The sequence below is a fragment of the Psammomys obesus genome, unplaced genomic scaffold (genome assembly GCF_907164565.1).
Source record: "Psammomys obesus unplaced genomic scaffold, mPsaObe1.curated_primary_1811, whole genome shotgun sequence".
NCBI lineage: Eukaryota > Metazoa > Chordata > Mammalia > Rodentia > Muridae > Psammomys > Psammomys obesus.
Window position 1 is genome coordinate 56887391 of NW_026585895.1, and position 27267 is coordinate 56914657.

The 27267-nt window shown below is 45.1% G+C and overlaps 3 protein-coding genes across 13 annotated transcripts in view; 2 read left to right on the forward strand and 1 right to left on the reverse strand.

Annotated features, from left to right (window-relative positions):
* Dph7 (diphthamide biosynthesis 7) overlaps positions 1 to 1790 on the forward strand; it is an 11488-nt gene extending 9698 nt beyond the window's left edge. Inside the window, exon 9 of the mRNA XM_055599934.1 lies at positions 1118 to 1790. Coding sequence (XP_055455909.1) covers positions 1118 to 1554 — 437 coding nt within the window. The 3' untranslated portion in view covers positions 1555 to 1790. The remainder of the gene's footprint in view (positions 1 to 1117) is intronic.
* A 1479-nt stretch (positions 1791 to 3269) lies between these two features.
* Positions 3270 to 4138, reverse strand: Mrpl41 (mitochondrial ribosomal protein L41). Its single transcript, XM_055599936.1, has 2 exons — positions 4046 to 4138; positions 3270 to 3829 (listed from the first exon to the last, which is right to left on the reverse strand). Exon 2 carries the CDS (start codon positions 3804 to 3806, stop codon positions 3399 to 3401), a length of 408 nt encoding a protein of 135 aa, XP_055455911.1. The 5' UTR covers positions 3807 to 3829; positions 4046 to 4138; the 3' UTR covers positions 3270 to 3398.
* A 77-nt stretch (positions 4139 to 4215) lies between these two features.
* Pnpla7 (patatin like phospholipase domain containing 7) overlaps positions 4216 to 27267 on the forward strand; it is a 71413-nt gene continuing 48361 nt past the window's right edge. For 4 of the 11 annotated variants that reach the window (XM_055599915.1, XM_055599924.1, XM_055599925.1 and 1 more), the window contains exons 1-12: positions 4517 to 4700; positions 5188 to 5369; positions 8535 to 8609; positions 8702 to 8789; positions 9215 to 9294; positions 10290 to 10381; positions 10529 to 10669; positions 12139 to 12298; positions 15801 to 15881; positions 23844 to 23972; positions 25480 to 25560; positions 26574 to 26700. In XM_055599915.1, coding sequence (XP_055455890.1) covers positions 5340 to 5369; positions 8535 to 8609; positions 8702 to 8789; positions 9215 to 9294; positions 10290 to 10381; positions 10529 to 10669; positions 12139 to 12298; positions 15801 to 15881; positions 23844 to 23972; positions 25480 to 25560; positions 26574 to 26700 — 1084 coding nt within the window. In that variant the 5' untranslated portion in view covers positions 4517 to 4700; positions 5188 to 5339. Of the gene's footprint in view, positions 4282 to 4321; positions 4465 to 4516; positions 4701 to 5187; positions 5370 to 8534; positions 8610 to 8701; positions 8790 to 9214; positions 9295 to 10289; positions 10382 to 10528; positions 10670 to 12138; positions 12299 to 15800; positions 15882 to 23843; positions 23973 to 25479; positions 25561 to 26573; positions 26701 to 27267 lie in introns of those variants that run through there. The other 7 variants (XM_055599916.1, XM_055599917.1, XM_055599923.1 and 4 more) reach the window with 7 other exon arrangements.

The following is a 27267-nucleotide window of genomic DNA, read 5'->3' on the forward strand; positions in this document are numbered from 1 at the left end:
GTAGTGGTGGGTGGTTGTCCTGAACTTACTTTGTAGACCAGGCTGGCTCCAAGTCACCGAGAAAAGCCTGCCTCTGTCTCTGAGTGCTGAGATTATAGTTGTGTGCCATTGCACCTAGCTTGTCTTTTCTTTTTCTTTTTCTTTTTTTTTTTTAAGATTTAAATTGTGTATGTATTGCTGTATTGCAGACAGGGTCTCATACAATAGAAGCTGGCTTCAAATTTGATATGTAGAGTATGGCAATCCTCCTGTCTCAGTGTCTTGTCCCTGCTGTTTTTTGAGGATCTCTTTTACCAGCTGTCACTTTGCTCCTGGACTGTGAGCCTGCTCTGGTTTGGTCATACTTTATCTTTCTGTAATGTCTCTTCCATGCTATTGTGGCTCTATGCTTTCCTCATCTGCCAAACTGTCTTGGAAGTTACCAGAAAGAAACTGCTTCTGTAGACATACTCAAGTTCCTAGCCATTGTGCTATAGCCAAGGCAGTTTGGCTTCAGTACTGCACATATACTTTCCATTTCATTTCTCTCTTAAGATATTTATTTTATGCGTGTGTGCAAGTGCCTGTGTGTATGTATGTATCAGCACTGTGCATTCCTGATGCTTGAGGAAGCCAGAAGTGGGCTTAGGAAGCTCTGGAACTGGAGTTACTGCAGGAATTACTTGCTATGTGAGTGCTACAAACCAAACCCAGGTCTTCTGCAAGAGCACAAGACAGAAAAGGAAAAATAGTTGAGAGCAAGTGTTCTCAACTTTTGAGTCATCTCAACAGTTGTCCTATGCTCGCCATTTCTATTCTGTCCTCTTCCTGTCTTATTCCTGTGTCCTTTGTGAATGACTTATACCCGCTTCTTGGACGCTTTTGCCAAATCCTCTAGTGTGGAAGCATGTCTCATTTGTGGGTTTTGTTTAGCCTTGGCTGATCTCAGAGGCACAGTGCATATAGCAAAATGCCTATTTGGCTTTCCTGCCCACCTGTCCACATCTTCATTCTTTTTATAGTCTTGTCAGTTATTCAGTGAATGTGTGCTGCCATACATAGAAGTTGATGAGAAACATAAATGGAGGCTGATTAGCTTTGAGTAATGCTGTTTTTCCTTTTCTGTCTCTTGCTGCAGAGGAGAAGCAGGACATGACTGTTTTAATATCCCACAAAATGCCTAACTCATTAGTATATGGGGCCGACTGGTCCTGGCTTCTTTCCCATTCCATGAAGCCCACACCTACCTGTTCCTTTGATCAAAGTGATATGGGAGCCAGAGCAGCAGACGGCTACAGCCTAATAGTTGCACAGGAGCCACCAGCATCTCTCCATGAACAAATAGTGGACCGCCATGTGGAAAGGCCTGCTAAAACTCACAGAGTTGAACCGAAGGCTTCTCTCTTTCCATTAACAGAGGACATGAAAAACAGCAGCAAACTGTACCCCTCAGCCAAGACCTGTGATCTCAGCCTCCACTCCAGTGGACAGAACTTTGACAATAGCCTCTTGGCCACCTGCTCCTTTTACGACCATGTTCTCCACCTCTGGAAATGGGAGACAGAGCAAGCTTGAGGTTGCATTCTTTGCATCCTCTGGAGAGTGCTGGCCATTGAGAATGAACTTTCTGGGGGCTAGAGAAATGGCTTCAGTGGTTAAGAACACTCACTGGTCTTCTAGAGGACCTGGGTTCAATTCCCAGCACCTACATGGCGGTCTGTAACTCCTGTTCCAGGGGATCTGACCCCTTTACCCATGCAGGCAGAACACCAATGTGCATAAAATAAAAATAAATTTATGAAGAGAATGAACTTTCTGATTGGAGTTTTCCAGCTCTACAACTAAGTGTCTTTGAATACATTTTATCTTTTATCCCTTTGATTATATTTAAGCCCCTGTTTATTTTTTTTAAACAATTTCTTTAATTTTATTTTCTGTGCATTGGTGCAAAGGTATTAGAATCCCTGGAACTGAAGTTATAGACAGTTGTGAGCTGCCTTGTGGGTGCTGGGAATTGAACCTGGGTCCTTTGGAAGAGCAGGCAGTGCTCTTAACCACTGAGCCATTTCTCTAGCCCCCTCTCAAATTTTTTAAAGATTTATTTATACAGTGTTCTGCCTGTATGTATGCCTGCAGGCCAGAAAAGGGCACCAGATCTTATAGATCTTATTATAAATGGTTATAAGCCCTGTTTGTTTATTTACTGTATATACAATATTCTGTCAGCACATACATCTACATGCTAGAAGGGTACACCAGATCTCATTATAGATTGTGAGCCACCATGTGGTTGCTGGGAATTGAACTCAGGACCTCTGAAGAGCAGCCATTGCTCCTAACCTCTGGGCCATCTCCAGCTCCCCCCTTGTTGTTGTTGCTGGGAGTTGAACTCAGGACCTTTGGAAGAATAGCCAGTACTCTTAACCTCTGAGCTGTCTCCCTAGCCCCAAATTTTTTAATTTTTAAAAAGTTGTTATGTGTTTGCATGTTTGTGTGTTGATGCTGGAAGAAGCCAGAAGAGAACAATGGATCCCCTGACACTAGGGTTATAGGTGCTTGAGCTACCACATGGATTCTAGGAACCAAACTTGTGTTTCTCTGCAGGAATATATGTTCTTACCTACTGATCTCCTCAATCATGCCAGGCAGTGGTGGTGTATACCTTTAATCCCAGCCCATGGCAGGCAGATCTCTGAGTTTGTGGCCTGCCTGGTCTATAGAGTGAATTCCATGGTGGCTAGGGCTACACAGGGAAACCCTATCTCAAAACAAACCAAAATTATTTAATGTGTATGAGTGCTCTGCTGTGCCCGTGTGTACCTGGTGCTCTGAGAGGTGGTGATCACCTGGAAGTAGTTAGAGACAGCCACTTTTGTGAGCACTTTTAACCCCTGAACCATCTCTAGCCTGCAGCCCCTATTTCTTCCTAGTGCTGAGATTACAGGCATGGGGCACCACACTTGGGTCTTCGTGATTACATGGCAAGCACTCTCCCCAGTCCTCATGTTATTTTCTGATGAAATATTTTTATTCTCAGCTACTGGCTCAATTATTTCAAATAAAAGGTGTTAAATCCAGTAGACTGAGTGGTGGTGAAAACGCAATATGGCACTAACTGCACCTGTGACTTCCATCTTTAGGTTTTCCTTGATGATAGTTACCAGACAGAAACTGCCTTGGAGCCCAAATGTGCTCCCAGAGCTGACTTGGTTGAATTTGTTCTGGGCTCTGAAGCAACTGCATGGAATCTGCCCTTCAGCACACTTCAATGACTTGATTCAAAACACACGTTATACTAGATACTAAAGGTGTTTAATAGAAATGTACAAAGAAGCTGCCCCTACTCTTTGAGACACTCAGAATCCAAGGCTTGGTCAGTAATGTCTCCACTTTGTAGGCAAACCTTTGGCCATTGTTTTTTAGCGTGGGAAATTCTTAGGATACAACTGGAATAGCTTGCCTTCCTGTGTGGGCTCGAACCCATACTTCTCCAGGTTATTAGCATCAAAAGTCCCTTCTTTAAAGTCTTTTTCAATAGCAGGTGCAACTGCTTCCAGGAAGAGCGCTTTGGCAGTCAGGGGTGTATCTATGCCTGCCGGAACTCGGTAATTAACATAGGGCTTGAGCTTGAAGCCGGTTAAGTCCGGGACAACAAATTCTGGGACCATTTCCTTTATCTGCACAAACTTCCTATCGGAGGTATAGATGCCTGTTCTCTTGGCACCCCGACTCTTGATGAAGGTGCGTGGTCCCCGCTTGCTTGTCCACTTGCTCATCCTGTCCGCTCCCCGCACAAGGCCTTGAGTCACTGCAGTCAGGAAACCCATGCCGGGCTCTGCAGAAAGCAGCTCTAAAAGAAAAAGGCAGCTGAGGGAGGCAGTCTGAGTCAGAGGGACTCAGCACCCTAAAGCCTACGAGCAAAGGAGGCTGTGGGTCCCGTGGGTTCACTGAGGAGCTCCGGGCGCAGAGGATCCAAGAACCCACAAGAACAGACTTTGACCCCAAAAGATCCCGGACCCAGAAGAATCCCGCGGGGGTGGCGCCAACTGGAAATGCTCAAACCGACCTGGACTGATGGCTTCTGAGCTCCGCCCGCAAGCCTCTTCTCCCTTTTGACCTGAGACCGTTCAGACCGTATAAGACGCCACCGCAAGACGCTCGCGTCATTTCCGGCGCTCGGTCGGGTCAGTCACTCCGCAGCAAGAGCCTCGTGGACTGGTCGCAAGGCGCCCAATACGCAGCCTCAGCAGAGCGGAGGGCGTGTGACCCAGGGGACTAAGCCAATCAGCGGAGCGGAGCCGGGTGTGTATGGAGCGCGCGCAGCCGTGCACGTTCGCCCCGAGCCGTCAGGTGGCGGTCTAGATCTGGCCTGTGGCGAGGTCGCGCTCTCGTCAGGCCCACGGCAGAATTTTCGTAACTGCTGCGCCGTAGGCTGGCCGCGCGACTGGTACGGCCGGGCGTCATCGGTGCTGCCCTAGTGTTGGGGTAGGCCTTGCAGACCCTCAGGGTCACTTCCGAGCCGTGGCTTCCGGGACTGCCGTGCTATCGAGGGCCAAGTCTACTTAAGTCCTAGTGGTCTTCTAGTTAATCATTTTCGGTCCCAGCACACCCGCCGTGCCTGCGCTGTCTGTCCACAAGCTGACCCCGGTGTCTGGGCTCCTCTTCACCCTTCTCTGATACCTTGCCCTTCGTTCCACCCCTTGCTGTCCCGCTCTCCTCAGGTGATCACTCCTCGGCTATAACCAGGTCCCCTTCCTTCGCTCCTAATCGAGACCCCTTCTGGGTTGTGACCACTCCTGGTCCAGATCTTTTCTGAGCTTGAAGGCTCTGTGTCGTATTCCTTATCTCTCCCCTTGCCTACATCACGCCTCCGAGGTGAGGCCCACCCTCCAGCCAGTCACCCTTACCCTTCGACCACCACTTAGGCCCTTGCCTCCGTGCTCCGTGCCTTTTGCTCCTCCTCGTTCTTGAACCACTTTCTTAGCTGTGCCACCAGTCGCAGCTGTCCCACCTCCCTGAACTCTCAGCCAACATACTCCCCTGGTCTCCCCAACCCCAAGCTAGCAGTCCCTGACTTTGCGGCTCAACTCCCCTCCCCCATCCTTGCCCCCACCCCTGGCCACGGTTCCCCTTAGACCACGTGAGGGCTGTTTACAGGAAACGAAAGCACAAGCCTCTGGAAAACAACTTGTTTTTTTTGGAGCACAGAGTTCTGGAGTCCCGTCCAATAAGAGCGTTTGACTTGGAAAGGAGATGGCAAGGCTGGAACTACAGCTGCCCATGCTGTAAAGGTTCTGGTAGATGTTTGTCTCAGCCTGTCTCCTTTTCGCCCTCCACATTGCATTGCTTTGCTTTCCGTTATGCAGAAAGAGGAGGATGTCTGCTCTGAGGTAGGTAGACCAGGCACGGGTGAGAACCAGACCCTTAGAACTCTCAGGCCGAGCTTTTCCAGAGAACAGGTTCCTTTGCCTCAGGTTTCTACTGAGGCTTCTTGAAGACCCAGGGAATGTGGGAATGGTTTCTCAAGCTATTTCTCTATCAGAGTTCTGACACCTGTTACTAGTCAGTGGCTCCTGACAGCGTGGACAACGGAATCTGGCTTTTAGGTCATTATGAAGCCTTCTTTTCTTCCCTTAAGGTTACAGTTGTTACTTCCTGTTTACTCTTAAAACTTTGGTACTTGAAGAGTCTTTTTCTCAGTTTAACACTAGCCACATCCCAAAGGCCTTCATTAATATTTTATTATCCCAAAGGCAGCTATTATTAACATTCTTTTGAGACAGGTCTCTCTACATGTCTCTGTAGACCAAGCTGGCTTTGAATTCACAGAGATCTGCTTGCTTCTGCCTTCCAAGGCCTCAGATCAAAGGCGTGTGTCACCATACCCTCTGCCTATATTTTTAAGCCAGAAAAGTAGATCTATTAGAATAACTGTAAACAACTAGACAGGCTGTTCTACTATGGTAGACTGTATAGATAGGTGCCTTTCCTTAGTTAAGGTAAGCTTAGAAGAACATAGAAGGTGTGGTTGGTGTGCTCCTGTGTGCACCCAACTGATAGAATTTTGAGAGCTGAACTGGGGTAGAGGAAAAGGGAGGTTGAGTGCCTCAGTTTTGAAACCAAAAGCATACTGTTTATACATACACTTTACAGTTGTACAACAAGGTTCTGGTCAACAACAGACTACATGCAATAGTGATCCCACAGACTGTATCATGTGTTGGGGTTATAGTGCTTGTATAGTGCTGTGACATTCACATCATGATGAAGTCACCTAAGAACATACTTACTGGGCCAGGCAGTGGTGTCCCATGCCTTTAGTTCCAGTACTACCAAAAAAGAAAAAAAGAACGAATATACGGGTTTCACTGTATAGTTCTGGCTGTCCTGGAACTCTGTACATCAGGCTGGCATCAAACTCAGATCCATCTGCCTCTATCTCTTGAGTGCTGGGATGACAGGCATATGCCACCACCACCTGGCAGAACACACTTATTGGAACGTGTTCTTCATTATCCTTAAACGATACTCAACTCTTTGCCTCCTGATTTCAGATCAAAAGACTGAGTTTTCTAAGCAACACACTGATTCTTTTAGGATGCAGAACTATGCCTTTGGGTTTTGTTGTTGTTTGTTTTTGTTTTTGAGACAGGGTTTTTCCTTTGTAGCCTTGGCTGTCCTGGACTCAATTTGTAGACCAACATGGCCTCAAGCTCACAAAGATCTGCCTGCCTCTGCCTCCCAGAGTATTGAGGGGTTACAGGCAAGCACCACCGCACCTGTCTTGGAGTTGTTCTTGAGTGGCCTTCAGCTCTCCTTAGGTTTTCTGGCAGGGATTGCTGTGTCTAAAGACTGTTGTTTGTTCGTTTGTTTGTTTTTAAGGCTAGGCTTTGGTCCTTGGTTGTTAGGTAGAAACCACAAAGTAGGAGTAAGAGGTCCTCTACCCTATTCAGTTCCTAACTGCTTAGGAGGAAGGGGTGAATGGGTACTAGAGAACTGAGGAACAGCTTTGGGTCTGATTTATTTTATTTTATTTTTTATTTTATTTTATTTATTTATTTATTTTTTTTTTTGTCTTTAGCTTTAGCTTTTGGAGCCGGATTTCCCTGTGGGCTACCTACTCATCCTCATATCTTGAGTCCTTGCTCCCTGCCTCCTTTCTCCCCTGGTCCTAGTACATCTGAAATCTAGTCAGTGCCTTTCTGGAGACAGCAGGGTCAGGGTCAGAATCCTCTCTGCCATTTCTTGTTTGGCATGAGAACTAAATCAGATGTTTCTAAATCCAGGTGGATTGTCCCTTGGGATTTCTTTTGGTCCTTTGCCCTTTCTTTTTTTTTTTTTTTTTGAGATAGGGTTTCTCTGTGGAGCCTTGGCTGTCCTGGACTTGCTTTGTAGAACAGGCTGGCCTCGAACTCATAGAGATCCTCTGCTTCCCTGAGTGCTGGGATTACAGGTGTGGGCCAGCGTGCCCTACTTCCTCTTTTGTTCTCAAGACTGGATCTCACTGGTTGTCTAGGCAGGCGGTGAACTCCTGAGTTTACACGATCCCCTTGCCTTAGCCTTTCATGTAGTTGGGACTAAAATGAATGCGGTTGTCAGTCACTTCACATACTCTTGGAAGTCTCTGAGCATTCATTCTGAATGGGTTTGCATGGATCTTGGGGTTTGTGGCTCTAGTCCTGTTGGTATTCAGAGGGTACTAAGAGATGGCTTTGACCTCTTCTAGGCTTACATCTTGAAGACCGGGAAGCTAGAAGTCAAGTTTATTCATGTTCATGGCACTTGCCAGTAGTACTGCTACTGTGCCTATTCTTCCCAGTACCAAAGGTTGCTGCTTTTTTGTCTTTGCAGTTAAGCTTGAAGGGTCTCAGCACCCCTGGCAAGATCATTTTTCTAAAATTAAAAGTAATTACATTTCTCTCTCTCTCTCTCTCTCTCTCTCTGTGTGTGTGTGTGTGTGTGTGTGTTGTAGTTATGTAGATGTAATAGCAGGAATGTGGAGTTCAGTGTTAGTATTTATATAAAAATGCCATGCACACAACTGATCTTATATGAAAGAGTTTATTCAGGAGAAGGGAAACAGAAGAGAGTTAGGGCCTGAACGAGCCATGAGGGCAGAGACAGAAAGAGAGACAGAGATGGGTGGAGGGGGTTGCCCTGACAGACAAGAGGAAAGAAAGCAAGAGAGGAGAAGGAGTGATAGACTGGCCATTAAGTAGCTGGCCCAGGTGATGTCATAGGATGCAGGTATTGACATAGGACAATGTCAGGACCCTAAAAGTCCCTAAGGGCAGGCCATTTGAATTGCCTGCACAACATAACAGTCAGAGAACAACTTACAGGAGTCTGTTCTATTCTGACACCATATGGGTCTTAAGGAATAAACTCAGGTCATCAGACTTGGCAGTAATGAGTTATCTGATAGGCCTCATTTCTCAAATCTTCAGGGCCACTGACTTCTCCCTAGCATCTGACTTACTTTTGTTCTCTGATCAAGCTCAAGCTGAGAAACTGGGCACCTTGTCTGCCCACCCTGATGTCTGTTCTGTCCTCAGGCTGGCTATTGTTTGGATACCACCCTAAGTTCCTGGGGGCTTCATTTCATGGAGGAGCATTCACAGTTCACCATGGTAATCATATAGGCTTCCCAGGGATGGACCCTGATAGGCCTGTGGCTGTGTTTGGCCTTGCTGACACTCCTGTTATCTCCCATCTTTTGTAGCTGATGGGGATTGGAATTGGAGCCCTCCTCACACTGGCCTTTGCTGGTGTTACCATCTTTTTTGTGTACAGAAGGGTGAGCAGATTGCGTGAGTATCTGTTTGGACTCTGGCTGAGCAGTGGGGGTTTTGCCTCATTTGTGTCCTGAGAGGTATTTGGAGCTCCTGGAAGCTCCCCTCAAAGCCTTGTTGAAATGTGATCACCTACTGGGGCTCAGGTTGAGGTTCCTAGTCTGTCCATAGCCTTTTCTGCTCTTTCTAAAAGTAGGATCCAGTAAGAACAGAAGAAATTCCTGACTCTTCTAAGATAAGTCTCCCATGTTACTGCTTTGCCTTTTGTCTGAGAGGTAGTTAGGGACAGGGCATCCAAGAGCATGGTTTATTGTCAGGACCTTCATCTTCAGGGCCTGTTTTGTGCACCGTATTTTGGTTTCAGTCATGTTCACTGACCACCCACTCAAGGCTATCAACCCAGTCCCCCACCATCTCATGATGCTCCTTCTTCCCTCCCACAGGACAAGCAGGGCCCACTCCTCAGTACAGGTTCCGAAAGAGAGACAAAGTAATGTTTTATGGCCGGAAGATCATGAGGAAGGTAACTTGTATGGAAGCCCTGGGTTGCACAAAGTGCTGCTCAGAGTCTCTTCTTGTTTAGAAGAGACTGCTGTTTAGAAGGCCTGCTGTTTGCCAGGCCCTCAAGCTCTGGGTCTCTGCAACTCCCAATATGTGCTGCCTTTTCCTCTGGTCCCATGGCTCCTGCCAGTGGGTACAGGATTTAGGAGATGTTTTGAGTCATATTGAACGTTATCTACCTCCTCAGCAGAACCAACACATTTTGGAGGCAGCTAAGGAAGTGTGTAGGTATATATCTGGCTTGAAACACCTGAGCTGCTTTGGCAAGTGCCAAGCACATGAGCCCTTGGACTTTCTGAAGTACAGGCTTGTGTTAACAAGAACTAGGATAGGAAACTGCTTTTCAGAAACATCCCTGGGTACAGGATGGACAGGCACAGAGGGAATGTGTTTGCCCCAAGGTGGATAGCCACTGCCAGATTTGAAAGGCTGAGCCAAGGTAGGACCCTAGCTCCTGGGGTCTCTGGTGGAACAGTGTAGTTCCCTAATGGCCACATTTATCCTAAGTTAAAAAACTGTGGCCTCTTTCCCATGTTTGTGAGGTTCCATATCATAAATCTGTGGTCCTCCTGCACTCAGGGTCAGGAACTTGTGGCTAGAACTCATTTGAATCTTTGTTCACCTTTACTTAATTGTGACAGCTGGTCCCTTCTTCCTTCTCCCGTTCCCCTAAGGAGCTTTACCTGAGGCGTGGAGCCACAGAGCTCTGAAGACTTGGCCACTTGAGAGCAGCTGAAGCCACTGTGGGGTTAATGGGACTGTGTGGTGTTGGCTTGTCCAAATGATATCCCTGTGAACTTGAGTGAAGTCAGGCCAGTGGGATTTAGTGAGAGTGGGCCCCTAGTAGCCGAGACCAGGAAGGCAGCAACTCAGGGTGCTGGGGACAGACCCTGAGGCTGAGAGCTTAGACCTTGCCAGTCACAGGGTCAACACTTCATCTTTATCTTGGTTCTGCAGGTGACCACGCTTCCTCATACCTTGGTTGGGAATAGCAATGCACCCCGGCAACGTGTCAGGAAGAGGACCAAAGTACTCTCCTTGGCCAAAAGGTACTGGAAATTCCCTTAAGGTTCTTACCACTGCTGTAGCTCCTCCCATGTCAGGACATACCAAGGCAGAGCTTCTTCCGGCTTTGGAATGCTCACAGGATTGGGTTTGGGCTCCTTCAGTCTTTCTAAATTGTCTCTGCTTTGTAGGATTCTGCGCTTTAAGAAAGAATACCCTACTTTGCAGCCAAAAGAGCCCCCACCCTCCCTGCTAGAGGCTGATCTTACAGAGTTTGATGTGAAGAACTCGCATCTGCCATCAGAAGTTTTGTACATGCTGAAAAATGTTCGGTAAGTTAGTGGTTGGGTAGTAGGAGGGTCTGTCTAGGATGTGTCGCTGGCCTGGTCTTCTTTCCTCTGGTTGTCTTTGACTTAGCTTTCCTATGTCAGGGATGGTTGGCCAAGTCGATTTTCTTTCTACCTCAAGACTGGCTTCATGGTGGCAGAAATGTTCAGCAGGGTCAGGGTGCTTCCATGTGTGGAGTCTTGTGTCAGTCACCTTCTTAGTTGTTCCTTCCTGTTCTATTTAATAATTTTTATCACGTTTATTCTCATTGGCAAACTCAAGAACAAGTGTGACAATTGGGTGTGGGCTAAAAACCACAAGCTGGCCCACTCTCTCTCTGCTTTCCTCCCTCTCCTCCATTCTTTCTCTTTCTCTCTCTCTCTCTCTCTTTTTGGCAGGATCTTGCTCTGTGGCCTAAGCTGTCCTTCAGCTTGCAGTCCTCAGTCTCCCGAATACTTAGATCACAGCTGTGTACCATTATGTCAGCTTTATTTTTCTTAAAGGAGCATTATTTTTATTCACTTACTTATTGTCTGGTTTTTCAAGACAAGGTTTCTCTATGTAGTCTTGGCGATCCTAGACTCACTTTGTAGACCAGGCTGGCCCCGAACTCTCTGAGATCCACCTGCCTCTGCCTCCCAAGTGCTGGGATTAAAGGCCTGTGCCACTGTGCCCAGCTCTATTTTTAATTTTTGAAATGTGTTATTAATATTATAAGTGAGGGCAGGTACACATGTGCCATAGCACCTGTGTAGGAATCAGAGGCCAATTTTGTGGATTGTGGTGCTTTGAGTAAGAATGGCCCTCATAGGCTCATATATTTGAATTCTTAGTCATCAGGGAGTGGCACTACTTGAGAGGGATTAGGAGGTGTGGCCTTGTTAGAGGAAGTGTGTCACTGGGGGTAAGCGTTGAGGTTTCAAAAGCTCATACCAGGCCCAGGTGAGCTTGTGTTTGCTCACACACCTGTGGATCAAGATGTAGCTTTCATGCACCATGCTCCCTGCCATGATCATAATGGACCAAACCTCTGAAGCTGTAACCTAACCCACATTAAATGCTTTATAAGAGTTGCTGTGGTCACGATATCTCTTCATAGCAGTAGAACAGTGACTGAGACTTGTGGTCTCTGAGGATTGAACCTCAGGCTGTTGAGCCACCTTCCTCTTTCTGATGGTAATACACCATTCCAGGGGGCTGTTGTATTACCTTCTGTTTTGTGTTTGGCTTACATTAATAGTTACAGTTTGAGAACTTTTTGAGCCGATAGTTATCTCAGAAGTTTAAAATTCTAGTTGACTCTGTTGCCAGATGAGTTAAGTCAGCCTTATAGAGGTCTAGGCCAGCTCTGGCCCTAGTACTAGTACTGGCCCTAGTACTATCCCCTACTACTGGTGGGGATAGTGGCCTGTGTCCCTTACTCTTGCTTTCTTGAGAGCATCATGTTTTGTAGTATATATTCTGTTTGTTACAGGGTCCTGGGCCACTTTGAGAAACCGTTGTTCCTGGAGCTTTGCAAACACATGGTCTTTGTACAGCTGCAAGAGGGAGAGCATGTATTTCAGCCTGGGGAGCCTGACACCAGCATCTATGTGGTTCAGGATGGACGGTTGGAGGTCTGCATCCAAGATGCTGTGAGTCAGGGGCCAGAGAGGGCTAGGGATGGGCTACTGTGTTCTCATTTAGCCTCCATCACTTTAAAGCTTTGAAAAGCTCTCCATCATTTAGGGGCTGGAGAGTTGGCTCAATGGCTGTTTTTCTAAAGGTCCTGAATTCAATTCCCAGCAACTACATGGTGGCTTATAACCATCTATAGTGAGATCTGGTATCCTTTTCTGATGTGCAGGCAAAATGCTGTATAAATAATAAATAAATCTAAAAAGAAGAAAAGAAAAGAAAAAAGCTCTACATCAAAAAGTTAGTGTAGAATTTTAAATCTTTTTTTTTTTTTTTTTGGCAAATATCCACATTCTTATCCCAGTGTTCAAGCTGCTATTTTCATTTTGACAACATAATACACACATACACACTTTGAGATAGTTTCATTCTGTCATCCTAGACAGCCTGGAATATACTATGTAGCCGGCTGTCCTTGAATTCATGACAGTTCTCAGCCTCTTGAGTGCTGGGATTACGGGCTTGAACCAACACAACCTGACACATTCTCCTTACTATTAGGCACACACAAGTTTCTGATTCAAAAATATTGTAATTTTTATTGATAGTAACTAAATTTGGTCCTTCAGGGCCATTGTAGTTAGTCTAACTAATTAATTTAGGTCTGGAGGAATTTGTTGAGTTTGTATGAGTCCTGGGATTAGGAGGCTGTGACTGACTTAAGTAGGATTTCTTCATTAGTCTCTACTCCAGATGTGTTTATATGTACGTGTGTGTGTGTGTGTGTGTGTGTGTGTGTGTGTGTGTGAGGCTTTCTATTGCTGTTATAAAACACCATGCCTAAAAGGAACTTAGGGAGGAAAGGGGGTTTAGTTCAGCTTAATAGTTTCATATCACAGTCAAAGAAAGGCAAGGTAGGAGATAAAGCAGGAGCCATGGAGGAATGCTGCTTACTGCCTTTTACCTCATGACTTGCTCAGCCTGTTTTTCATTTTGTTTTGTTTTTATAGTACCTAGAGCCACCTGCCCTGTGGTAACACTGTCCACAGTGAGCTGGGCTCCTCCCCTATCAATCATCAATCAAGAAATGCCCCAAAGGCTTGCCTACAGGCCAGTCTGGTGGAAGATTTCGCAGTTGAGTCTCCCTCTTCTCAAATGACTCTAGTTTGTGTCAAGTTGGCATTTGGCTAGCCAACACAGTGTATGTTTATGTGGGTGTGTTATTCCTCAGGTGCTGTCTACCTTTTTTTTTTTTTTAAAGATTTATTTATTATGTATACAGTGTTCTGTCTGCATGTACACCTGCACGCCAGAAGAGGACACCAGGTCTCATCATAGATGGTTGTGAGCCACCATGTGGTTGCTGGGAATTGAACTCAAGACCTCTGGAAGAGCAGCCAGTGTTCCTAACCTCTGAGCCATCTCTCCAGCCCCCTTTTTTATTTTATTTTGAGACAGGATCTCACAGTGTAGTCCTTGCTGGCTTGGAACTCAGTATGTAGACCAGGCTGCCCTTGAACACACAGAGAGCTGGCTGCCTCTGCCTCCCAAGTGCTGGAATTAAATGCATGCACCACCATGCCTATCTTCTTTCTTGAGAAAATGTTTCTGAGTTCACCAAGTAGGCTAGGTTGACTTGTCAGGGAGCCCCAGAGATCTGCCTGTCTTCACTTCTCCAGTACAGGATTACAGATGCACACTGTCAGACTTGACATTTAGTATTTAAAATTACTATTTTGTGTATATGCATGTATGACTATGCCATGGTGTACACATGTGATGTCAGAGAACAACACAATGTTTGGAAATTTGTTCTCTTCTACTGTGGGTTTACAGGGATCAAACTCAAGTTGTCAGTCTTGCAGCACAATACTTTTAATTGCTGAGCCATCTTACTGGGTCATAATTGACATTTTGGGGCTGGGGCTGAGGCTTGGAGACAGAGTCTCACTGTGTGTGGCAATTAAATATTATGAAAATACATGTAACATTTTAAGAGACTGGAACTTTTTCTGGACCTCACAGCTATAGTTAATAATGTACTGTGAGGTCACTTAAGAGAATACTAATGCTGCACTGTGCACTCAGCCTGTTTGTTTAGTTTGCCTTTAAGAGAACAGTGTGACAGCCAACCTTACTTGCCCTTGATTTCCATGTATTGACTTTTACAAGTTAAGCTAATGTATAGCTATAGACTTAAATTACATACTTTTCCATACCCCTGACCCACAAATAATGCTTGTATAGTCATATACAAGAATATGTTATGGTAGTTAATGCTGGAAACAGGAAATATAGGTTGAAAACAACCTTATAAAATGAATATCTGCCATAATGTTGAAGACAACATATGAACATTGCTTGATAGCATTTGTTCACTTATCTGGGTCAATTGGAGTCAGTGAATTAATTCCTTGTAAAAACTCTGCTAAAGACTTCTGTGAGCTATCCCATCCTTCCCCATGTGCTGTTTTTGTCCTGTTCAGTAAAAGAGAGAGAAAAGCCCCTTGTTAGGGACACAGACATATACAGAGACAGGGACAGACAATTTCATAAGACAATGTTTATTTAGACTCAGATTCAGGCTCATTCAACAGACAGGAATGACGAAAGACACAGGGAGAGAGAAGTAGAGAATTCAGACTTCACTCTTTGTTAAATTACAATAAGGGGAGGGCTTTTTAATTTCTTCTCCTTAAGGCTACACTGAAACATTTTGGATACTCTGAGGCTGTGACTAATGTGTTCAAACCAACATTTAACCCTTGCTGGCTTGGAACTCACTGTACAGACCAGGCAGACCTGGGATTTGCTTCTGCCTCATGAATGCTGGGATAAAGCTGTGAGCCACCACCTCTTATGCACTTGACATTTTCTAGATGCATTCTGGGGATTAAACTCCAGTCCCTGTGCTTTTAAGGTAAACACTTTATTGACTGAGATGGTTCCCCACTCTCTGCCCCATTTGGATTTTCCAGACACGGTTTCTCTGTGTAGTCCTGGCTGTCCTGGACTCGATTTGTAGACCAGGCTGGCCTTGAACTCCAAGATCTGCCTGCCTCTGCCTCCTGAATGATGGGATTAAAGGCATGCACCGCCACCTTATTATCCTCTTCTTTCAAGCTTATGCTATCTTTTTTTCCTTCAAAAAATTTATTTTGTGTATGAGTGGTATGTATTACATGTGTGGGGGTAGAAGGCAGAAGATGGCATCAGATTCCCTGAAATTAGAGTTACAGGTGATTTATTGTGAGTTCCCCGATGTAGGTGCTGGGAACCAAACTTGGATCCTCTAGTAGAGCAGCAAGTACTCTATTACTATTGAGCCATTTCTACAGCCCTGCTATGGTATCTCTTAATCCTACTGACCCCAGCACTGTCTCCAGACTCTTTTTGTGGTCCTCTGAGATGCTCACTTTATTGATAGCAACTTGGAGATGAAATCTTGTATGCTAACTGTCCTAGGTGCTGGCTGGGCTTCTTTTCCCTGTACTGACATCTGTTGTTCTCTGAGCACAGAATGGCACGGAGGTGGTGGTCAAAGAAGTTCTGCCAGGGGACAGTGTCCACAGTCTCCTCAGCATTCTGGATGTGATCACTGTGAGTATTGCCCATTCCTTCCCTGCCATAGGTGCGTAAGCATCTCTGCTTAGCCCGTAAGTTCTGTTCTTCCTATCTTGGTAGACAGAGTCTACTTCTCTGCAATGACAAAGGTAAAAGGGGTTGTCTCGGAAGAGAATGGTTCTCACTCTGTAGTTAAGGAGGTGTCTGTGGGAACAACTTTGATATTGTGTTTAAGCAAGAATGTATTTCATAAGGCTTTGGTAGTCCTTTCTATTTCTTCTGTCTTTCTTTCTATCTCTAGTTCTAGGCTTGCACTGTGTATAACCCAGACTTGCCTCACACTTTTGATCTTCCTGTCTTGGTCTTCAGAATACTGGGATTACAAGTGTGTGCTACTGTGCCCGACAGTCTTCACTCTTTATGTTTTATTGTATTTGTTCACATACAGAAGTGAACAGAATCATTGTTAGGAAACGTGCGCCTGTGAAGATTACACAGCGGGTTCACAAATCACACCACGAGATCGGTTCCACGTGGAACTAGGGGAAGAAAGAAGGGGGTCAACGATGGGGGGGGGAGAGAAAGAGAGAGAGAGAGAGAAGAGCGTGCTCCAGGAGTTCTCTTATAAGGTGATCCAGGGCATGTGCAGGTAGTTCCAGGTGGTCAGCAGGTGGTCTGGGTGTCTTCACAAATGCCTGATAACCGGTTTGTCAGGTCCCTTGAGGCTGGCCGTAGAGGTGCCTGCTTACTGATCCCAACAATCATCACATTAGCCTCTGTGTCTTTTACCAAGTTGGACTAAAGGAGTGTGCCATCATGCCTGGCTAATTACTTTTCTTGTTGCTATGACAAAAATGTGACAAAGAGCTGAAGAGATGGCTCAGCAGTTAGCAGCATGGACCTGCTTATCTGACCAAAGCAATTTAAGGACAGAAGGGTTTACCTCAGCTCACAGTTTAAAGGGTATAGTCCTTCCCATCATGGTAGGGAAGGAATGACAGCAGGAGCATGAGGGGTCCACAGTCAAGAAGCACACAGATGTGTATCAGTGCCCTGCTCACTCTCTTCTTTTTATCAGCCTGAGATCCGTGGCGTAATGCTGCTCCACAGTCCCTCTTGTTAAACCTTTCTAGAAGCATCCTCACAGACATACCCTGGATGTTTCTCTGGTGATTCCAAATCTGGTCAAGTTAACAGTGAGGACTGACCATCATAACCTCTGTTCTAGACCTTGTTATTCTGCCTTCAGAGCAGTTGTGTAGAGTAGAGCCTGATGTGGGTATATTCAGTAGACTGTACCAGGAGTCACGCCTTTACACAGGATCACATGAGGGGCCTTCGTGGGACTCACTGATCCAGCATTTAGTTGAATGCAGGTCACTGAAACAGCAAGCTTCTTGCATTTGCTGGGGTGTCTTGTGTGTCTACACTTCTGCCTGTCAGATAGGCAAAGAATGCTTAGTCTTGTTTGGTGGCCTAGAGGCTTAAATGGGACCTCTGTGTCTTACTGTGCTGTAGTTGTCTCTGAGGATGCTCCAGGATGTTAGAAGGGACTGGTGGTCCTCAGAAGGGATAGGAGAAACCTAGAAGTACTTTGGTCTATCTGGGGTAGAATGCTTAGCTATTTGATTTCTGCATCTATCCTCCATCCTGCTAGAAAGTTTTTCTTTCTTTTTTTTTTTTTTTTTTAATTTTATTTATTAAGTATTCTGCCTGTGCAGAAGAGGGCATCAGATCTCATTGTAGATGGTTGTGAGCCGCCATGTGGTTGTTGGTCATTGGGAATTTAACTCAGGACCTTTGGAAGAGCAGACAGTGCTCTTGACCTCTGAGCCATCTCTCCAGCCCCCACAAGTTTTTCTTTTAAGCAAAAAAAAAAAAAAAAGTAAATGGGGGCATAGATCTTTCTTCATTATTTGTTTTTGGTTCTGATTTCCTTGTGGCTTTGAAAGATCCCTGGAGGGTATCTTCCGTCAGAGAGACCCCCTCCCAAGGAACAACGAGTCCATTCGGATGCAAACAGCAAGAGGCTTTTATTTTGATACACGGGTACCCGGGGCGAAAAGTCATTCGGGAGACTTCCGCGCCCCCTAGATGGGAAGCTGGGGTTTTTATAGGGTTTTAGAGCAGAAGCACTGGTACAGAAGCGAGAGGCATGGTTACAGGGGGCTGATTGGTACATTTTCATGAGACCACGATTTGCGTCAAAGTTTGGCAGGGGCACCAAGATTCCAGGAACTGGGTGGTCAAGGGGGCTATGATGACCCCTTGACGTGGCCCGCCACCTGTTATTTTGTTTTTCTCTATCTTAACTGAAACAGTCTCACAGATATCCATGAGGGTGATTAATACAAACTGTTTTTAGTATGACTGGGGCAGCCTGACCACAGATATCCCAAGTGGGTGACACAGCTAGGATTTCTCAGTAATTTTTCAGTTTCTCATCTGGCCTTTAGAGTTTTATAAAACAGTGGTGTCTCACAAAATGGCGTTAGCTATGTTTAACTTAGGGTGAGGCTGGGGTCTTTCAGCTTTTAAACGGAACATCATTTATTCCAGCATGGATGACTATGGCAGGAAGTAGGTGGGGGTTATGGCCAAGGCCAGCATTTCTTCTGAACTGGCCATTCACGGTGTCAGTGTCAGGATGGCCCCCTTAGCTAGAGGAGGAGTAACCTTCCCTGAGTTTAGTGGGGGTAGAAAATTTAGAGGGATGACATTTGAGAGAAAATGACTACTATATTGCTAGTAACTGCTCATTTTTTAATCTCACCAAACATTTGTATTTATTTCATTTTACAATTAAAATTTTTTGGTTTGTTTTTTGTTCTTTTTTTTTTTCAGATTTTTGTTTGTTTGTTTGTTTGTTTTTGAAACAGTCTCTCTACTTAGTCCTAGCTGTCTTTGGAGCTCACTGTGTAGACCAGGCTGGCCTCCAGCTTACAAAGATCTGCCTGTCTCTGTCTCTGAAGTGCTGGGATTAAAGTTGTACACAGCCATGCCTGGAAATCATTTTGAATTTTTATAAAATAATGTGTACAGATATTTTAGAATGTACTTGATGTTTCATAAACAACAATTGTGTGTTCTTCCTCTAGACCTTCAAACGCCCAGGTTCTTTTTTTGTTTGTTTTTTGTTTTTCAAGACAGGGTTTCTCTGTGTAGTCTTGGCTGTAACTTGTAGACCAGGCTGGCCTCATAGAGATATGCCTGCTTCTGTCTCTCTGAGTGCTGGGAAAAAGGTGTGCACTACTGAGCCCAGCTTTTTTTAAACACATGCTTTACTTGTTTTGTACATGTTCTATCTTAGACTGCCTTCCTGTCTGGAAAATGGAGCTGAACCCCTCTTGATGGCCCATCTTGCTTTTACTTCTCCTCCCAAACCCCTTGTTTTTAACAAAGACATCATACATGTCTTTCACAGCTGAGCCATAGAGTTATCTAGGAAAATTATTTCTTCCTGCCTGCACTCGAGAAGAGGGCACCAGATCTCATCATAGATGGTTGTGAGGCACCATGTGGTTGCTGGGAATTTAACTCAGGACCTCTCGAAGAACAGCGAATGCTCTTAACCTCTGAGCCACCTCTCTAGCCCACTCCCTTAGATTTTGCCAGCCTTTCTTAGTTGTTTTTGTTTTTCCTCCTCTGCGTATTTTTGGTCTCTCTTTCAGATCAGGGGCTTTCGTGTCTCTTGCTATATATTTGTGTGAGATTGTGGATGTGTCATATAGGTACATTGTAGAGCCACTGTTCAGACACAAAGAGCATATACTATGTTAATTACTGACACAAGTTCAAATTCAAGCTTCTAATGTATGTTGAAGAGCAGAAGATAGTCTTTCCTCCCAAAGGCTTTATATGATATATCAGCAGTATGTAAATTAATGAGTCACAGTGTCCCCAAAACACTTTTTTTTTTTTTTTTTTTGGAGGGGCCGGTTATTGAGACAGGTTTTCTTTGTGTAGCCCTGGCTGTCCTAGAACTCACTCTGTAGACCAGGCTAGCCTTGAATTCAGATATCAACTTGCCTCCGCCTCCTGTGTGCTAGGATTAAAGGTGTGGGCCACCTCCTCCATCTGGCTCCAAAACACGATTTTCAAACCAGGCAATGGGAAAGTTTGACCCTGGGCTGCTTTTACCAGTCCTGTGGTTGAGATCAGATCAGTGGTTATAGGTTATGGGTTCATACTGGGTCAATACCAGGGCTCAGGGTGTCACAAGACATTCTGGTTGCTAGAAAAGTCCTTGACTCAACTGGTAATTATGTGGATTAATTATGAAAAGAAAAATGCTACTTAAAAGCAGGTACAGTAGAAATGGTGGCACACACCTTTAATCTCAACAGTCAGGAAGCAGAGGCAGATGGATTGTTGTGAGTTTGAGGCCAGCCTGGTCTACATAGCAAGCTCCATGCTAGAGGCCATATAGTGAGACCCTGTTTCATAGAAAACAAAACAAACAAACAAACCCATAATCAACCGAACAACAACAAAACTAGGCCAGAGCCAGGGAGATGGCTTAGTGAGATGGCCTTAGCTCTACATGCTTGATGAGGCAATTTCCATCCTGGAACCCACATACAAAGCTAGATGTTGGCATGAATGTGTAAGCCTGAGGTGGAAGGGAGAGGCAGGAGAATAGGTCAGAAGCTTGAAGGCCAGCTAGTCTTGCATAAGCTGCACAGAAGCAGAAGCAAGATAAAATGTAAGGAGAGAGCCAGCTCCCAAATGCTGCTCTCTGGCCTCCACATGCACACTTGCACGAATGTGTGTTGTGCATGCACATACACATTAAAAGAGACAAACTCCTGTGTATGGTCCAGGTTGTCAACTGAGGAATCTATGCATGAGAAAGGAAAGTAAACTGTATTCTTCTTTTAGGGGTTGAAAGCCCTGTGTCAGTAGGTTTTTTTGGATGCCTTTGAAGGATCTCATGTACCCATGCTGGCCATAAATTTGTTATGTAGTCAAGGATGGATGTCCTGGAACCCCTGGCCTTCATGCTTCTCCTCTTAGCACAAGGCATGTGCTAAATACTGTGCACAGCCTTCCTTCCCTTTCTGAGAGCCTCACATTGTATCCTGACTGACCTAGAACTCACTAGGCTGAGCTGGCCTTGCATGTGCAGTGGATTACAGGTGTGTGCGGTGATCCTTTTTGGCTGTCACTTGCTTTCTAAAATGCTACTGCATTCCTCATGTACTCTTAGCTTTTCTTTTCTTTCTTTCTTTCTTTTTTTTTTCTCCTGCAGATAGGGATCAAACCCAGGGTCTTAACATGCTAGGCAAGGGCTCTCTACCTTAAAGGTATATCTGCAGAATCTTTGTTTTTTGAGACAGTATTGCTCTGAATCCTTCTGCCTCACTGAGTTTACTGTGTCTACCATACCTAGCTGGCTTTTGTCTTAATCCATGGAATTGTGATCATTTAGATGAGCATGAAAACAAAAGATCTTCTGATTCTGTCCATGAACCTTTTATTCAGGATAAGCCATAGCAGCATAGCAACAGCAATGAGAATTAGATTAATATTCAGACTTGAGTCCAACTCTCAGACTGACTTCTGAGTGATATTTGATAGCATAGCAAACATCAGAGCCAAGGCTTTGGAAATGAAGGGATTAGATCCACTGCCCACAGTCATGTCCTGTCCCGTGGACCTAACCATTTTGATATTCTACAATATAACAACTAAAAATCCAACCTTCTAGAGAAAACCTACAAGGTATAATCACAACAGTAAAAGAGAAATTGTAGTGTTTTATGAATTTTTACGGGGATACATGGTCAGACATTTAGTTATCTCGGATAGGTTACCAATCGCAGAGCAAAAACAAATACACCACCCTATTGTCGCTTGCTGAGTCAGTGAATTCATTTGGCTTATGTGTGAGAGCTTGGATGATCCTTCCCCCAAAACAACTGTATATTTCTTTTCTCACTGCTGTGACACAGTCCTTGACAAAAAAAACTGTTGTGCTCTTTTTTAAACTTTGTTTTATTTAGAGTTCCTTACAGCCTCTCCCTTCCAACACCCCAATGCTAGGTAGGAGAGAAAAGGTTAGTGGGGAGAGGGGCACAGACCCCTTTGCTTTTCCCAGCAGTTTAGGGTCTTTTTTAAAAGTATGATTTAGGGCTATCGTACCAATTCTCCATCAGTAGCAGATGCAGCGGTCTCTTCTAAGCCTCTGTGTTGAAAACGGTTCTCTCCAGTTGTCTGCAGGCTGCCACAACACAGTCATCCCTCTTTGGTCCCTCCAAAGTGCCACACCTTCTTGTTCTGTGCTCTCATATTTTATATCCTTCATAGTCCTAGAACACGCCCCTCTCCACGGCTGCAGAAGGCAGGCTTTTACCAGCTGGCATGCCCTGCAGGAGGAAATTACCAGGTGTGGACAAACTAAAGCCAAACTAAAATCCCACACTTGGGATTAAAGCAAAAACATATTTACATAACATGACGGAAGTTTTAAAAAAAGATTTATTTATTTTACATATATGGGTACTCTATCTGTAGGTCATTTGCATGCATGCCAGAAGAAGCTATCAGATTCCAGTATAGATGGTTGTGAGCCACCATGTGGTTGCTAGGAATTGAACTCAGGACCTCTGGAAGAGCAGACAGTGCTCCTAACCATTGAGCCATCTCTCCAGCCCCAATAACTGAGTTTTTAAAGAAACTAAAACTTCCATTACAAGAAACACTTAGGGAGGAAGGGTTTATTTGGATTACAATTTGAGTTCCATCATGGTAGGGAAGGCATGATGACATGAGTGAGGACATAGCCAGTCACATTGCATCCACAGTCAGAAAGCAGAAGTGGAACTGGGCTGCAAAGCCTCAAGGCCCCTTAGTAATTACATCCTCCAGTGAGGCTCTGCCTCTAAAGTGTCTTCAGCCTTTCCTTTTTGTTTTGTTTTGGTTTTTTGAGACAGGGTTTCTCTGTGTAGCCCTGACTGTCGTAGAACCTACTCTGTCAACCAGGCTGGCCTCAAACTTAAAGAGATACACCTGCCTCTGCCTCCCAAGTGCTGGGAATAAAGGCATTGGCCACCACACCTGGCTTCTTCAATCTTTCCTATCTTTCCATCAGGTATTTCAGTTATGTATAAACTAGGGACCACAAACGCACTAAACTCCCTAATTCTGACAGTAGCAAGCACTGTGAGAACGCACAGCAGGAGGAACTCACATTCATTACTGGTGGGAATGCAGAATGGTTGCAGCCAATCTGAAAGATAATTTGCTTGTGGTTTTGTTGTCGTTTGGTTATCTGGTAGAAATTTTGCTTTTGTTTTGAAATTTTTCTTTTTTACAATTTATTCATTTTATAGCCCTAGCCCGATTACAGCCCCCTCCCTCATCTCCTCCTTGTCCCACCCTCCCTCTTTCCCCACTATCCCCTTTTGTTTTGATTTTTACAGAGTTAAGGATGCAGATACCATGTGACCTAGGAACACCCTCCCACCCCCAATATTTAGCAAGAAATATGAACACAAAAACCTGTATGTGAGCATTATGGCATCTTTACACTTGCTCTATTCTGGAAACAACTCAGCCTCTTGTTGGGGGATATAGGAATATGCATGGCAGGTCTAGTGAGTGAGTGACTATTGTGTGGCTATTTGATAATAATGATTTCTGCTCTTTCAGAAGCATACATGGATTGGGTCTTTTGCACCCTTTTGGCAAGGGTTGATAGACAGGGTGGGGTGTTGAAGAGCCAGGCCTGTGATTCTCAGGAAAGAGCATGTAAATATTCGGTAAGCATGCAGGTCAGTGGGCCTGACCTACAACTCCTGTCAGCCAAACCTTTGCTGTTTTGCTGTGACACGTTTTGGTTTACATTAAAATTACCAGTGTCCACAGCATGCCTGGTGAGATCACAGCTATGTGAGTAGGAGCTGGGAGGTGCCTCCAGAAACCTTTATGGGCTGTGGAAATTCCCCAGGAGCTTTCTAGGTTCCTTACATACAATTAACCAAGTTGTTGTTACAGGGCCACACTGCACCATACAAAACAGTTTCTGCTCGTGCAGCTGTTTCATCCACCATTCTTTGGCTTCCCGCCGCAGCTTTTCAAGGGGTTTTTGAAAAATACCCTGAAACTCTGGTGAGGGTGGTACAGGTGAGTTTTCCTGTCTGTTGTGAGCCATTTCAGACACTGGAGCTGGGCACGGGACTGTTTCTGGTTTATGTGTCAGTTTTGATTTTGGCATTGTGGGTGAATACAGAGAATGCAGAATTGGCTTCACTAGAAGGATTTATTGCTGGGCATGTGGATTCTAGGAAGTGCTGTTTTTAAAAATTTATAGTATAGGTCTGCTGTGGTCATGCGTACCCCTAAGTCCGGCACTCAGGAGGCAGAGGCAAGGGGTTATCTGTAAGTTCAAGGCAAGCCACACCTACACAGTAAGACCACGTTTCAGAAAAAGGGTGAGGGGGACATGATCAATATATATTGTATGAGAATTTTTTTTTTTTTTGTCAACAGAAAAAAAGTGTTTTGTTTTATTTTTCCAAATTGGGTTTCTCTGTGTAGCCCTGGCTCTCCTGGGACTTGCTCTCTAGACAAGGCTGGCCTCGAACTCAGAGATCCATCAGCTTCTACCTCCCAAGTGCTAGGACTAAAGGTGTGCATCACCACTGCCTGGCTAGAAAAAAAAGTTTTTAGAAAAGCATAGTCATAAATTAGACAGAGTAGCTACACAAGGCTGTAATCCCAGCCCTTGGAAAGCCGAAACAGAAGGATGATCCTGAGTTCAAGGCCACCTGGGCTATATAGCAAGTGCTAGAGTAGCCTGAACAAGACTCTGCCTCAAAAGCAAGCAAGCAAACAAACAGCACAAAATGAGCTTATCAATATGGCTTTACAAGTAAGGGGACTTGCTACCAAGCCTGAATACTGGAGTTCAGTCTCCAGGATCTACATGGTGGAAGGAACTTGTTTTCTGAGTGCCACATGTGTTCCGTGTCCTGTGCATACCCACACACATACAAAAGAAATGTGTATGGGTAAATGGTGTGGGGAGGCTGAGGAGATGACTCAGTCAGTACAGTGCTCACTTTGCAAGTGTGAGGACCTAAGTTTGATTTCCAAAACTGAATGTAAAAAAGGAGGTAAGTGATTCCGGCTTGATGGCCAGTCTGCCTAACCTAATCAATGAGTCCAAGGTCCCAGTGAGAGACCCTAGTTTAAAGCAAACATGGTGGTTGACTCCTAAAGAGCAACACCTTTCCCCTCCCATGTGCAAGTACACACACCTCTCTCTTGTTCACACACATGCGCATGCACACACACGTGCACGTGTATACAGACACACATGCATAGATAGACATACACAAGCACATGCTGGAAAACCCACACATTAATATTAATAATGCCACAGATGCCTTCAGCCCTCCCATTCTCCCAAAAGAGATTTTTAAATTTCTTACTAAATATTTATTTTAGAGTAATTCTTATGTGTCCTACACTGTTCTTTGTGTTAGCACCCTGCTCCACAGTGGTGGGTTGTAGGGCCCTGGAAGAGGTGAGCTGTGCTCTGTGGCCTGTGCTGTAGGGCTTAGCAGGTATTCCATATGTCCCTGCTGGTGCCCACCCTAGACTTCTCACATCTGAATCCCTCTTGCAGATCATCATGATACGGCTGCAGCGGGTGACTTTCTTGGCCCTGCACAACTACCTGGGGCTGACTACTGAGCTCTTCAACCCTGTGAGTGCAAGCTTCCCATGTAGCCTGCTGTTAGGATGGTATATTTCTCAATAGGACACCTGACTGTGCCAGCCAGCACAGCTGTCCTGCAAATGTTCCTAGTTGTGGGACTGGACTGTGAGAAGTGGTGGTGGGCTGTTTACTTTTTTGCTTAAGTATATGCACACTGGTGCATTGAGTGACTCTATTGACAGTCAGGGCTTGGGGCATGTAAGGTTGTCAAACATTAGAGAATTTAGCCTGTTTTGTTACCTATAAGGCCAGAATTCTGGAGGAATCTGGTACCCAGGTACTGAGGCCATGGGCAGGGCCATCATTTCTAACTGTCCGTCTTGCTAGCACTTGGCTGTGTGTCTTGCCCTTGACTTAACATTGAGCTGAGCTGATACTAGGCTGTAACTTGGAGGATATGGGGCATTGCGAAAGGTGCCAAAGGCTTGAAGCCTCGATTTGGAAGCTCCTGGTAAAATCTTATCCAGTCATGGCCTGTGAAATGAGGCAAAACTGGTTCTCATCTAGAAGGACTCAGTAAGAACTGACCCAATGGCTTCATTTACTTCCCTGTTTCATACCTGAAGCAAGGGCAGGGTAAGTTACTTTGAAACCTATAAGTGAAGCCCCAACAGAACTCCTGGGAGTTGTTAAGAAGTGCCTGGTACCCATGAGTTCTGGTGTCTTTTTTAGTTTTGGTGATGCTTTACAGCTTGTCGTGCTCAGTTGCTGGTATTTTAGGGAATATCCTTTTATGCTACATGAGTTTTCCTATTATTGAAGAGTTGAGGTTTCTGGTTACATGGGTTATTATTTTGTCTGTATGAAGAGTTGGAGGCAGAACCTAAGAGAAGAACCCTGAGCCTTAACAGACTCATCCTCTCCAAGCTGCATGGGTTCTTTACTGGTTGTTATCTTCTTTGTAGTTGAGACATAGTTGAACACTTCTGATAGCATGTTTATAAGGAACCCAGGGAATTCCTGGAGCAGATCTAATACTCTTCTCATCCCATCCACCCCAGGAGAGCCAAGCCATCCCCCTCTTGTCAGTAGCCAGTGTGGCAGCTGGACGGGCCAAGAGACAGATGTCATATGGCCAAGAGGAGCAGCTTGAGAGATCCCCAAGGCCCCTGGAGTCCTCCAACTCAGGTACTATACCAACTTAGGACGTTCTCACTCCACTGTCCAGGTTACCTCATCTGCCCCCAGGTCTCCTTGCCTTCATCCCAGGTTTCCTTACATGACTCGAGGTCTCCTCACTTGCCTCTGAAGTCTCTTCACCTGCCCCTGGGTCTTACTACATGGCCCCAGGTTTTCTGACCTGGGGTTTCCTTACAGGCACCCAGATCTCTTCATGAAATCCCAGGTCTCCTCGAGTAGTTACAGTTCTCCTTATCTGTCCTCAGTTGTTCCCTTCATATATGCCCAGATCTCATGGTCCAGGATTATCTCATCTGACCTCAGGTCTTAGAAGCTTTCTTCGGGTACCTTCCATTCCCTGGGCCATGTTACATGTGTCCAAAAATCTCTTCTGTCTTTTGGTACTTCTACTGAGGAACTTGCTCCATGGGAATGCTGTTCAGGAAAGCAAGTTCTCAGCTTTGTCTTCTGATCTGCACTGCTTTTAGTTCTCAAGAGCAAATTAAATTGTGGAATAAACTGTCCAAGAATACTTAAACAATATATACTGCCTATATTGCATTAGTGCCACTTTGA

Excerpts from the sequence above, each read along its gene's own strand:
- Mrpl41 (XM_055599936.1), bottom strand. The coding sequence starts at position 3,806 with ATGGGTTTCCTGACTGCAGTGACTCAAGGCCTTGTGCGGGGAGCGGAC.